Source organism: Hyperolius riggenbachi, chromosome 12, assembly GCF_040937935.1.
Source record: "Hyperolius riggenbachi isolate aHypRig1 chromosome 12, aHypRig1.pri, whole genome shotgun sequence".
NCBI lineage: Eukaryota > Metazoa > Chordata > Amphibia > Anura > Hyperoliidae > Hyperolius > Hyperolius riggenbachi.
Window position 1 is genome coordinate 153231088 of NC_090657.1, and position 13059 is coordinate 153244146.

At 42.3% G+C, this 13059-nt stretch overlaps 1 protein-coding gene across 4 annotated transcripts in view; it reads right to left on the bottom strand.

The window, feature by feature from the left end:
* The window catches only part of LOC137542294 (BPI fold-containing family B member 2-like), a 47115-nt gene that overhangs the window by 8231 nt on the left and 25825 nt on the right, over window positions 1-13059 (bottom strand). For all 4 annotated transcript variants that reach the window (XM_068264100.1, XM_068264101.1, XM_068264102.1 and 1 more), the window contains exons 6-11: window positions 10540-10600; window positions 7244-7304; window positions 4382-4473; window positions 3040-3225; window positions 2126-2179; window positions 1806-1976 (exon numbers count right to left, since the gene is read on the bottom strand). In XM_068264100.1, coding sequence (XP_068120201.1) covers window positions 1806-1976; window positions 2126-2179; window positions 3040-3225; window positions 4382-4473; window positions 7244-7304; window positions 10540-10600 — 625 coding nt within the window. The remainder of the gene's footprint in view (window positions 1-1805; window positions 1977-2125; window positions 2180-3039; window positions 3226-4381; window positions 4474-7243; window positions 7305-10539; window positions 10601-13059) is intronic.

Below are 13059 nucleotides of genomic sequence, written 5' to 3' on the forward strand. Positions count from 1 at the left end.
TACTTTATTAATAGGGTGACAAATAACTGGGAATTAGCCCCACACTACTCACCAATATTAATGTTAACAGAGCTGGATTAAGACCAGCCTGGGCCCCAAGCAGAGCAATGACCTTGGGCCCCCTGCTATACTGACTGAAAAAGCGATCAGGCAGGTGGATAATCTAAGTCAAGCAGGTGACAGAAAACTGCAGGGTATTATATTGCCACATAGTGTCACCAACTGCTTCTGAAGATGGGCTTCTCCATACTGCGTGTGAGCGCTCAGGAGTGCATGCACAGTATGGAGCTGCTCATTTTAAGAAGGAACTGGAGGATATGAGTGCATCTGCTTCCGAAGCCTTCCGATTGCTCCTGGAGGCGGCAAATTTTGAATGGGGGACAGCGCTGCAATGAGGAGACCAAGAAAGGAGAGGGAAGGCTCTATAAGATCCTGAGCTGTCCCTCTCCATAGGTGAGTATGTTACTTTTTGAAAGGATACCAGGTGCGAACTAAGTAGGAAATATGGGGGAAGGGGGGGGGAGCAGGCATGTGCTGGCAGCTGTCTCCCTGTTTCCCTCTCTGCCCCATCCAATCCTACCTAAATGCCCCCCAGCAACCTCTTCCGGGTCACCAGAGTTAGACATTAGTGCGCAGGCACTGGCCAGGCTGCATGCATCCTACGGCACACGGCCGGGAGTGCCCTGCCCCTGACACAGCTGTGATGTCATGAGCATGCGCTCCAGGCCGCAGGCGCGCCGTGTAGGACGCATGAAGCCTGGCCAGTGCCTGCGCACTAATGTCTGACTTCGGTGAATAGGTTGCCGGGGTTGGGGCATTTAGGTAGGAAAGGAGGGGCAGAGAGGAGAGCGGTGGGCATCAGGACAGCTGCCAGAACATGCCTGCTCCCCCCTACTTCGTTTGCATCTGGTATCCTTTAAGTGGCTTCAGACTTGCATTAAAAAGGAGTATGCCAGGAAACTGTTATACCCTGATGATAACTGTCCATGGCAACTCCACAGAAAAAAAAAATACAGCCTCTCCCCTGCCACACTGTTCACCATACCTCCAGGCTGGCTCCTTCACTTTTTCAAGGAACTTTTGGGCAAGTTATTGCTGGGATCCTGTCCTGAGCTGTCAGCTGGAGAATGGAGATGATTTCACATGTCACTGCCCCTGCAAGTGTTCCTGTTTCTTCCTCTTGGAGGTGGGGAGAGGGGAGATAATATTAGCGGCAGCTCCCAGGGGGTCAGAAGTTTAGAGACTGCAATACAGTCCAGCAGTCTGTGTGTCCTCTGTGTGTGAGTGCAGCATAGGTAGCAGTCTTCTGCGGGGCCCCTGTACAGAGCAAGTTGCAGGAAGGCAGCCCAGTCGGAAGTCCTGTGAAGATGCTAATGAGCTTTCACAGCAGTTACGGGCTGGCTGTATTCAGCTTGCAGGCACACACAGACAGCTACCTATTGCTGCTCTCTCTCCCAGCGAATGTGATGCTGACAGCTGGGCCCTCTGAATGATGTATGTCCCACCAGGGCCCCAAGCAGCTGCCTGAGGCGCCTGGTGGGTAATCCGGCCCTGGTTAGATTAAACAACAGAACAAACAGAAAAGCAACCACGAGATATCACTGTAATGTGCATGAGGCTCTCTATGGTATTGTCATTCCTGTATTCACTCTGTGTTCCCCTCAGTTCTAAGCTGATGGTTGTGTATGATTTATCTCTGCACATTATCTTCAGTAAAGAGTTCTAACTTGTTATACTGGGTGCCCATCTGCATGTACAGAGACCACTCTACTCCTTCAATTCATACACTTGGTGTTTCTACTCACCACATTGAGAGTCATTAGGTGCTGGAGGCGCATATTAGGTGTCACCACAAACAGCTCCACATATGGAGAAATCTGAATCAACAGCTGATTGGCTTGAAGTGTGACGATGGGGGTTTGGCTCAGTACAATCTTCATGTATACAGGCAGAGCCTCCTTGTATCTTTTGTTGATCTGCAGACAGAGACGGCAGTGTAAATTTTGTTCAGCCAATAAACAATACATTTATCAGTCACTCACTCATCAATTAGTCTCTTTTATTTTCTATTTATGCCTTTCTACAAGAAAACATTTAAAATAATTCAAAAAGTATATGGAAATACCTCAGTTATATAGGAACCCAGCAGAGATGTTCTCAGATAGCTGCCAACGGAAGCCTGAAAGAAAAATAAATGTGCAGTGTTTTGGTTGGTTAGTTGATTAGTTTGTTTGGAATAAATGGAGAGGAATCAATAGAGGTATATAGATGGATATATGGTTGAGCATAGGTTTGCTAAGAGTATATGAGGTGGATTCATTAAGCTGCACTGCTAAAAATTGAGTACGCTACACGGGGGCATTCCTTAATTCCATGCGCACCTTTCAAAGTACCGTCGGCTCCTTCTAGCACAAGATATGAAGTCGCTTTAATACACTTGGCCCAAAAGGCTGCCTATCAGCATACTAACTAGGGCCTTTCCGTAAGCCCGCCTGAACCACCTTCAGTGCCAATAGCAGCGTGGTACTAGGATACTAGCAGCTCTGGACTGGGCAATGATCCTGTCATTTATATGTACACAGGACCATTGCCCAAATTCAGAACCACCAGTATGCTAGGACCACACTGCTATTAGCGCTGAAGGTGGTTTTATGCAGGCTTACAGAAAGGCCCTACGTAGTATGCGCTGTGTGACAGGCAGCATTTGGCCCAATTAAAGTACATACAGAGAAGTTAATTAGCTGCCCCCTAAAAAACTGTCCCTAGACTGCAATAGACTATGGTAGAGATTAGATTGTGAGCTCCTCTGAGAAGACTATAAACTGTATAAAGCGCTGGGGAAGATAAATATAAAAACAAAATAATAATAATAAAAATTATAACTCCTCTGACTTGGTAAAAGATAATGAAGCCTAAGTGTTCACTATGTAGCGATATAAATTTTGGTTTGTCTTTCCTAACGATATAGAAGAGACATGAGTCCCATGTACTTTCAAAGTCTTCGGAGTGTAGGCATGACAGTCAACAGTATTTACTTACAGATGTTGATGGGATTTCCATGTTAAAGCCCCCAGAGCTCTGGAAAGCTGTAAACATAGAAATAAAGAAGTCCGCTGAGAAGCCCATGTTGACCATGGAGTCCTTGTTTCCAGCAGTAGGAGGAAGGGTGAAATCCTTGGCTCCATTGGGTATCACAACAGTCTTTTCCTCCACTTGGTACTCAACCTGAAATGGTCACAAGATTATTATAAATGGTAAAGGAGATATTTTTTAAACCAGATCATTAGAAAGGGTTCAGCACTTGTGATATTCTTCTAATCTGCACTAACAAAAATGTTATAGGATTTTTTGTGAAGGCTTTTTGTGAAGGCTTTTATCTGTCCTAATAGGTCATAATTTAACACTGGAAAACATTTACAAGTTGGTGTATGCAGTCTAGTGTTCTGAGTACTCACTGCAAGGATTTGTATACTGAGGAGACAATGCAACCCCAGAGTAAGTCCATGGTCTAACCCTGGAAAACATACTCTGCAACCTACCTAACAGCTCAAGTAGAAGGGACATTGAGGGTGAAGATGACAACATTTTGGACACAACAGTGAATTGTGTTGCAAGGGTATGGTGGGGTGGCCATCTACATCAAATACTGACAACCAGTGGCGTAGCAATAGGGGGTGCAGAAGTAGCAACCGCATAGGGGCACTTGGGCCAGAGGGGCCCGAAGGGTCCACCCTCTATCACAGTATTAGCTCTCTATTGGTCCCTGTGCTGGTAATAATCACTTCTATAGATGCTTTGAATAGTAGTAATCATTAAAACACTGTTCCCAATCCCCTTCTTGCACCTCTGACACTGTGGTTGTCCCTGGCAGGTTTTGGTGCACCGTATCAATTGTTATGTATAGAGTGCTTGGGGGCCCCATGTAAAATTTGCACCAGGGCCCATAGCCCCTTAGCTACACCACTGCTGACAACCATCCTTAAAGAGGGGAAGAGGCTTTTGACATTGCATAAAATCCTATTTTATTTTTGTCTAGATATTTTGTAGACAGCACATACCTTTAGCCAAACTCCTAAACACTTAACATCTGCATACTACTGTTAATTATCTGAAGTGGTAGCTGAAATAACTAGATAACTGATACTTATAATATGCTTAAGAATCTCCTTAACATCAATAGAAACAAAGACCTTTCTCTGTAGGATGAAACGTAGAATAGAAAATAAAGTACAGTTAAAGCTACCTTATAAGGGCTCAACCTTTGATGCTACAGGTGCAGTAACACTTATCAAACTAGAGCAATCAAAACTGAAATGAATTCTTACATTTGTAACAGAATAGCAAAGAGTTAAATCCTATGAAAGCCACAACAAAAACTTACATTCATATCAAAATCCATGTAATCACCGGTCACCACTGGAGGACTGGGAATCGTGTACTGTAGACCAAGGCCTTCACCAATTGCAGCAACACCTTCAAAGCAGGACAATGAAAGCTTTATTCCTGGCTTGTATTAAAGAGGAACTTTAGCGATAAGTGGAAAAAAATAAATCAATACATTTGCAAAGTGAGAATTTAAAAAATAAAAGATAGATCTAGAAGTGGTTGATATTTGCCATGTTCGATCCACAATGAGGTTGCATGTCATCACCTTTACTACTGGCAGACATTAAAAAAAACTAGACAGCACTAACTGCCATTATTTATAACCACACCCACTTATATTGTAATAAGCTTAAGAGAGATATATATATACACACACCCCCACACATATATGTACAGAGTGAGATACTGCTTGCTTGGCAGTTGGAAACAGCTGTTATTTCCCACAATGCAACAAGGTTTACAAATGGGAAACTGTCAGGACCTAGATCCTGACATCACACTGCAGGAGGGGAAAGGGGAAAGATTTCTCATGGAAAAGGGGGTATCAGCTCCTAATTGGGATGAAGTTCAAATCTTGGTTACAGTTCCTCTTTAACTTATAGACTGTATATGGTTTAGGGATTAACAAAAACATATTCTTTGCTATGCCCCCCCCCCCCCATTACTTATTTTCAAAATTCCAAATTCAGTACCATGTTTTTTATGTAGGCATACCATGGATTAGAAAATGCAAGACAACAAGCACTGCAATGATTGCAAAATGAAACCTTTCTATAGCAGTCTACAGATGCTTATGTCCTCCTCAACAACCAGCTGCCCATTCCAACCTCAATCAGCCTGAAGCTCCACCCCCACACTACAGAGATTGGCATTAGTGATGTTTGTAATCTGATAATTACAATTTTGAATATGTTTTCACAATTAGCCATAAAAAAATTACAATTCGGACATTTAACTGATCTTGTGTAATCCATTGATAATTTTGCTTAATTTGCATAATTTTGTGCTGAATTTAACAGTTAATAGCAAAGCCCCCAATACATGCTATTGTCACCAGAATGTCTATATATGTAGAGAATAGGAGGAATAAGTAAAAAAAAAAAATTTTCAAAAGGACTTTGTAATAAATGAGAAAATCGATTTTTAAAATTGCAAAGGAAAAATATTTTTAAACTGTTTTTTTAAACTCAGAAAAACGAAATTTTTCCTTTGCATTTTTAAAATTAATTTTCTCAAAAACTGCAAGTTTTTTTTGAAAAAATGTTTTGCCTTGTTCCCACTCCTTTACTTAATATATAGTATTTAGCAATTTTGGTGACAATGGCATGTGTGAAGGCTTTGCTATTAAGGACTTAATTTGGCAAGAAATTATGCGTGAATTACACAAAATTACAGTTCCTGATTATGTTTACAAATATAATTAATTACGATTTTTCCTGAAATTTTGCATTACGATTTTGAAAAATTATGATTGGCTACCAGTGTAGACACCTTGTTCTTGATGTCTGATATTTTTTGTTGAAGAGAGAGGTGGTGAAGGTGGTCAGAGTGATGGTAAAGAGCAGACATCTGCAGGGTGCTGTGGTCACACAAGGTCACTTTTTTTTCTACTTTGCAAACATTACAGTGCCTTAAAAAAGTTTTTATGAATAATTAATTTAAAATAAGGGCTTAAGAAATTAGTTTCTAGTCCCATGTGAAGTCCCATCACCATGTGAAGATCTAGCACTGTTAGACCTTATTCACATTGCGTTCTGATTGCGTTAGCATTCGCGTTGGGTGTTTTTTGATGCAATTTTTTTGCAATTCCCAGCGCTTGGGTGGGCGGTGCATCTTTGTTAAAAACGTTTTTCTAAGTGCTTTTCCAGAGCATTTTTTTAATTCAAGTCAGGAAGTGAACTCTTTGACCTGGAAAAGAATAACTACAATGTATTTATTCTTAAAGAGACTCTGAAGCGAGTCTCAATTCTCTTTTCTAACCTGTATTAATGTTAAGCCCCATAAGCACAGCTAAACTGACGCTATCAAAACGAGGGGTTAATACTGCCCAAATCCCCCTGCAAAATTCACGACTTTCTTGGTCGTGGATTTTGCTGCTCATGGAGGCAGAGCTATGAGCTGCAGCTCTGCCTCCATGCGCGTCAATCGCCACGCGGATCTCCGCCTCTCCCCAGCCCCTCTCTGTGAAGGCGGATTGAGAGGGGCGGGGAGAGGCGGCGATCAGCGGGGATTGACGTGCTTGAGGCAAAGCTTATGGCTGTAGCTCCGCCTCAATCAGGAAGCACTCCCCCGACACAAGAGGGGATTTGGGGGGGTATTAACACCTCGTTTTGCCACGGGATGGCGGTGGATTAGCTGTGCTTATGGGGCTTAACATTTATACAGGTTAAAAAAGAGAGTTGAGACCCGCTTCAGAGTCTCTTTAAAAACGCAAACGCAATCAATGCACAAAGCGATTTTGTGAGTGTTTGCGTTTTTCCTATAGCTTCCATTGAGGCGGAATCGCCTCAGAAATGGTACAGGCAGCGCTTTGCTGAGTGGATCGGAAACGAACCGCTCAGATGTGAACTCTCTCAGGGAATCCTTGCACAAGCGTTTTTAGGGCGATTTTGAAAATCGCCTGCGTTTGAAAAAAGGGTAAAAAACGCTCTTAGTGTGAATGAGCCCTTAGGACTCATTTGCAGGCAGAAGGAGCAGCTGAGCTTCAAGCTAAGTAAACTATACTGCTAGTGACACCAACTGGTGCAGACAAGTAGAAGATGGGCTGTTTTAAGGAATAATAGGTGAGCTGTGGGGAGCAGTGAACATGATGTATTTTAAAACAAACTTTTTTTTTAACACAGTGGACAGCACTTACCAACCAGCATGCCCAGGTTTGCATTAAAATCCAGGAATACATTTGATACAGAAACACAAAGCTGTAGGAGAACAAAACAGGAGCTTATTAGATGCTACAAGAATTGAAGGAAACCTGAGTGTGAGTAATATATGAGCGCTGCCCTCTTTATTACCTTTATGCTAGCGAACACTAGGAATCCAGCGCAGGAGGTTTGGGCGCAGCCGGCGCCAACATAGACCGTAATAGAAATTACGGCTATATCAGCGAACACCATCAGAAGACGGAGCTGAAGTTACTTTTAAAACACTGTAATTCGGCCGCCAGCAATAGCTAGAAGCCTTGTTACATCATTCTCCATCATCCACGTGGACCCGGAGTAGGAATAGTAATTAACGCCGCTGGGACTTGTGCAACAGCAGGATAAGCCATATATCTGCTGAATCCTGCGGTCAAGTCTCCCGGAAGTAGTTTCTCTCTTACACTATGCTAGATCGGTCATTCCCAGGCTGCCCTTTTAGCTTAGAGGGTTACTCCAATTTAGTGCCAATACATGACATATTTTATCACTACACAAGTCATTTTGTAATTAGGGCTGGTCAATGAGATGCGAATAATTTCGAGTTGATGCAACTTTATGCAAATTTTGTATGCAAATTTATGCTGCTTAAAAATGAACCAATCAAATAATGCCGAGATAAAATTCAATTGGTCCATTTTACAGCTGCATAAATATGCATGCACATTTTGTATAATCCTGCATCAACTCAAAATGATTTGCATCTCATTGACAATCCCTATTTGTAAGTGTATGTCATTAACTAGGATAAAGGGGAAAGAGGTGCCCAGAGAAGATAAAATGCATTAAAAACAAATGAAATGAAAAAAGTGAGGTGGCTTACCTCAATAAAGACAAATTCACATATTAATAGAATTTTATTGCACTGACAACGTGTTTCGTGGGTGCATACCTATTTCCATAGGCCAAATAGCAGTGCCTAATAGTGTTTGTAGCCACAAATAAGGCGCCTCTCTCCCTGTGTTTTCTTTCTGCAGGATGTAATTTTTATTATCCCTACTTTTTGTCCATGTCATTAACTAGTATCTTTTCACTTCAGTCTGCAGCTGCTATAACCTGCTGGAGACCATTTGCAGCATTGCAGAATGCAGTACATGGCTTGGTGCAAAGGTATCCATTTTGTAGACGTATGACCTAATGAGACAACCATTAGAGTATAATTCACATGTTACTGAACAAGCCTCCTAATGATAACGATATGTTATTTTTTTTAAAATGAAATACTTAAAATGCACTGTTCCAAATTATTATGCACAACAGAGTTTCAAAACATTTTATAGGTTTCAAAGAACTGAAAATGTCCATTTGTTGAATTTGCAGCATTAGAAGGTCATATTTACTGAAATCTAAAGCTATCTCAATCAAAAACATCTCGTAGCATGTCCGTTTGATACACACAACCATTTTTGGCTAGAAATTGGTCGGTTCATCTATCAGGCGTACACTTGGCGGCACTGATTTTCATTCTATTAAATTGATCTAATCGTGTGGTAAATCGGCCACCAAGTCGCCTGATGTATGGCCACCTTATGGTGACCACCATAATCAACACAGTGTTTTCTTAGTTAAAATGTAACATTTGAGGATTCAAATATTTGAAATATTTAAAGAATGCTTTAGTCAAGATTGTTTTTTTTTTCCCCCTTAGGACCCATTGCTGCCTTCCCTAGGACAATGCTGCTCATGTTTTGTAGTGAAAGAGCAGGAGATCTCATGCATCACTTCAGCCTTGTACACAAGTACTTGATCTCTGCTGTATACGAGGAAGGCCGATGGAGTAGTCCATGAGGACTGGAGCACCACAGAGCAAGCAGGGTGAGTGGGGAGAAAAATGCTCTCAGCCAGCGCTCAATTGAATTAGGGCCTGTACTCACTACATAATCACTGAAGCCCAATAGAAACCTAATGGCAGTGATCTCACTGCCACGATTGCCGACAACCGCTGGCATTTCACGATTAACGGCAATCGCATTGTGTTGCCTGCAGCATTTCACAGCGATTCTCGAGCGATTGCGGTACAATACCTAAGCAAGGGCTAATCGCGATTATCAGGAATCGCGGGAGTGTACAGTGATCTTACAGCGCTAATCGCTGTAAAATCACTCGCGCAAAATAGTAGTGCTAAGCGCTACTGTTTTGCTACTTTGTAGTGTGAATGGGCCCTCAATCCGCCAGGCAAAATTCTTACTGACACACCAAGCGGGAAGGAGGGCCACTCTTGTGGTTGCTCAATAAAATTTTTTGGATGCTACCCATTGGAGAGTGCGGATGTTCCTTTATTCTTCAAGGGGGCTACTGTACACACACTAGATTCTCGGCAGAGGTGGTCATTTTCGGCCAAGTTTTACCTCTGTGGCGTTAACGTTCTGCAGAATTTTTGTGCCAAAAGTGGTACAATATTTTAGAGTAGGACAATTTATCTAATGCGTTACTTTATATTGTAAGCATTTTTGCAGACCGATTGCAAGTTGTCTTTTTTTTTTCAATTTTGTTAATTTAGTTTTTTTGTTAACTTTAATATTTGCTGCTATGGACACTAGTAGTGCTGCCCATAGCATTTTTTTTCTTTCTTGTAACTTAGAATTTTTAAATTTGGATCTAATACAGATGTTTGTATTGAATCCAATACAAAAAAAAAAAATAATTTGGCCGCCAGAAGTAATGGCACTGCATGCGCCTGACAGCAGGGGGTGCATGCAGCATCATCGCATGGACACGAAGGGGACATGTGATCGGCGAGGGACAAGGAGGGACCACCATGGAAAAAGGGAGATCACCGCTGGGAGATGAGGGGAAAACGCCGGTGATACCATTGCAGGGAAGCCGCGAAGTACCAGCAAAGGATTTTTTTTTTAATGGACAAGTCAGGCTTGTCCCTACTGCCCAGGAGGTTAAACTAGTGTTTGTATGCAGGTTTATATGAATGAAAAACATGGGCCGCTAACCAAGAAAATCCAACCTTTGCAAGCTTTTCCCCTGAGCAGAGTTGGGTATATCAAATTTAGGGATTTAGGCCACCCTACATCCATGTTTCTCTGTTTATCCTAAACCATGCAAACTAGGATAAAATGAGGCATATAGGCACGTTTCACATTGCCGAGTCAAGTTTCATACTGCTGAATTTAATAGTACATTCAACCAGTAGATGGCAGGCTTGCTTTCGTTCATAGGTAACCTAGAAATACATTGTGTGTTGTTATTTTAGACTAGAATTGAATAAACATCATTATGCACTTACTCTGTCTCTAAGGATTGCTTCAATATGGCCTTTAACTGCATTGGCTATAACATTAAGCACACTGGTGGACAATAAAAAGAAAAGTTAGCAGAATAATCCAGGTGACAAACAATTAAAAAAATCTAAGCTACTCTAAAGCCTGTTAGTAAGATTACTGTTATCGGACTTATCGGAAAGCATGATCGCACAACCACCATGGCAGATAGTATGAGCATACAAGTCACCATGTGTACATGCACATTCCTGCCGGGAGGAGGTGGGATGAGTGGTGATCCCCACTCTAGGAAACACAGTAGCAACTGGCAGAAAAACTTATTTTCAACCAGTAACTAATCCCTAGACCACACAGGGCTCCACACCTTGGAGGAAGCTTGTAAAGATAGACAGTTATTGTCTGATCTCTCTGTAAAAGGTGGCCAGGCAAAGGTCAATTATATTGACCTAAATAAAACCACTTGTTCTTTCAGGCAATCTAGAGCAGGGCTTCCCAAACCTTGTCCTCAATTATCACCAACAGTACTTGTTTTGCAGGAAACCACAAATTTCCACAGGTGAGGTAATTAGTGTCTCAGCAGAGCTGATTAGCTACCTCCATGGAATTCCACCAAACATGCTCTGTTGGTGAGAGTTATGCTGGGCATACACGGTTTCAATTATGCGCGAGGATCGATTCCCGCTTGTCCCCGCCAGCGCTCCTTATCAGCCGCTCGATTCCCCACTATTGTCCGCCGGTGGGGATCGAGCGAGGAATCTATCCGGCCATCGGACCTGTCGGATATTATCAATCGAGCCATCAGCGGCTCGATTGATAAGGAAAAGAAACTCTGTGTATGCCCAGCATTAGGAAGCCCTGATCTAGAGAGTGGGGATGGAAGAAAGACTTGCACTGGTAAAAGCTATGCAAGTTGTAGTTTGGAGTCAGCATACATTTTCAGTAAATAATTGCAGAAAGTAAATAAAAAATACATGTCACAAAATAGGCTATTAGCCTTCATCCTGGCCATACTAAAAGCTGTATAGCAGGAGTGCCCATTGAGTAGATCATGATCGACTAGTAGACTGTAAGGAAATCTGGGAAGATACCACACCCTCCACCTGAATAATGCACGTGCTGTACTCTGTCTCTATGACTTGGATGAGCTTAGTGCGATATGCTGTCCGGAAGTTTTGCACAGCAGTGTAGAGAGGATTAGGATGTTACAAGGAGGGGAGCCATACATTTAGAAGCATTATGTGCTACTGCTGATTACAGCTTTGCCTCACATAGACCATGATACCGTGACTCTATTTACTTAAGCACTGCTCCATTTGGCTTACTGAGCAAGACTCTATGATACACATCAAATTGACTGGCTGTTACAGGTAATCACTGATGGACAGCTGCTTTACATGTTCTGCAGTTGTGGCTTGTGGTAATCACTGATGGATTGTTGCTGTGCATGTGCTGCAGTTGTGGCTTATGGTAATCATTGATGGACTGCCGCTGTGCATGTGCTGCAGTTGTGGCTTATGGTGCGTACGTACGAAAAGGGCGTCGGGAAAAAAGGGCGCGTGGTATAAACGATAAATGGAAATATCGTTTATAGAAATTATTGTGTAGAATTTCGTTTATAAATAGTGATTTAAAAATGTATAAATCACTAAATAATGTGTATGAGATCGGCAATTCTTAAAACGTTAATCTTCCCTGTTTGTAAAGTGAAACTTATATTTTCGTTTATTAAAAACCCTCCCTGTACCTATCCCTAACCCCTAGACCCCCTGTTGGTGCCTAAACCTAAGACCCCCCTGTTGGTGCCTAACCCTAAGACCCCCCTGTTGGTGCCTAACCCTAAGACCCCCCTGTTGGTGCCTAACCCTAAGACCCCCCTGTTGGTGCCTAACCCTAAGACCCCCCTGTTAGTGCCTAAACCTAAGACCCCCCTGTTAGTGCCTAAACCTAAGACCCCCCTGTAGGTGCCTAACCCTAAGACCCCCCTGTAGGTGCCTAACCCTAAGACCCCCCTGTTGGTGCCTAAACCTAAGACCCCCCTGTTAGTGCCTAAACCTAAGACCCCCCTGTAGGTGCCTAAACCTAAGACCCCCCTGTTGGTGCCTAAACCTAAAACCCCCTATGGATAATAATGTTTTACAGACATGAATAAATAAAGAATGTAAAGAAAAAAAATGTAAATTATTTTTTTGGGTGGATAATAATGTGTTAGAAATGTTTTAGAAATAGTGATTTATTATCTTCATAAACGTTATTCGTGACGGGCTCATTTTGTAAACTTAAATCATCACAAACATAGTTATAAATCCTTAAAAATCTCCGGGCGCCGTTATAAATCCTTAAAAATCTCCGGCGCCTTATTTTCCCCGTTCAGCGCCCATTAAACGATATTTATAATGAAAGTGAATGGGGCGCCCTTTTTGTCCACTTGTCTCATGCGCCCAAATCTACTGCTTCCCTTATGGTAATCACTGATGGACTGTTGCTGTGCATGTGCTGCAGTTGTGGCTTGTGGTAATCACTGATGG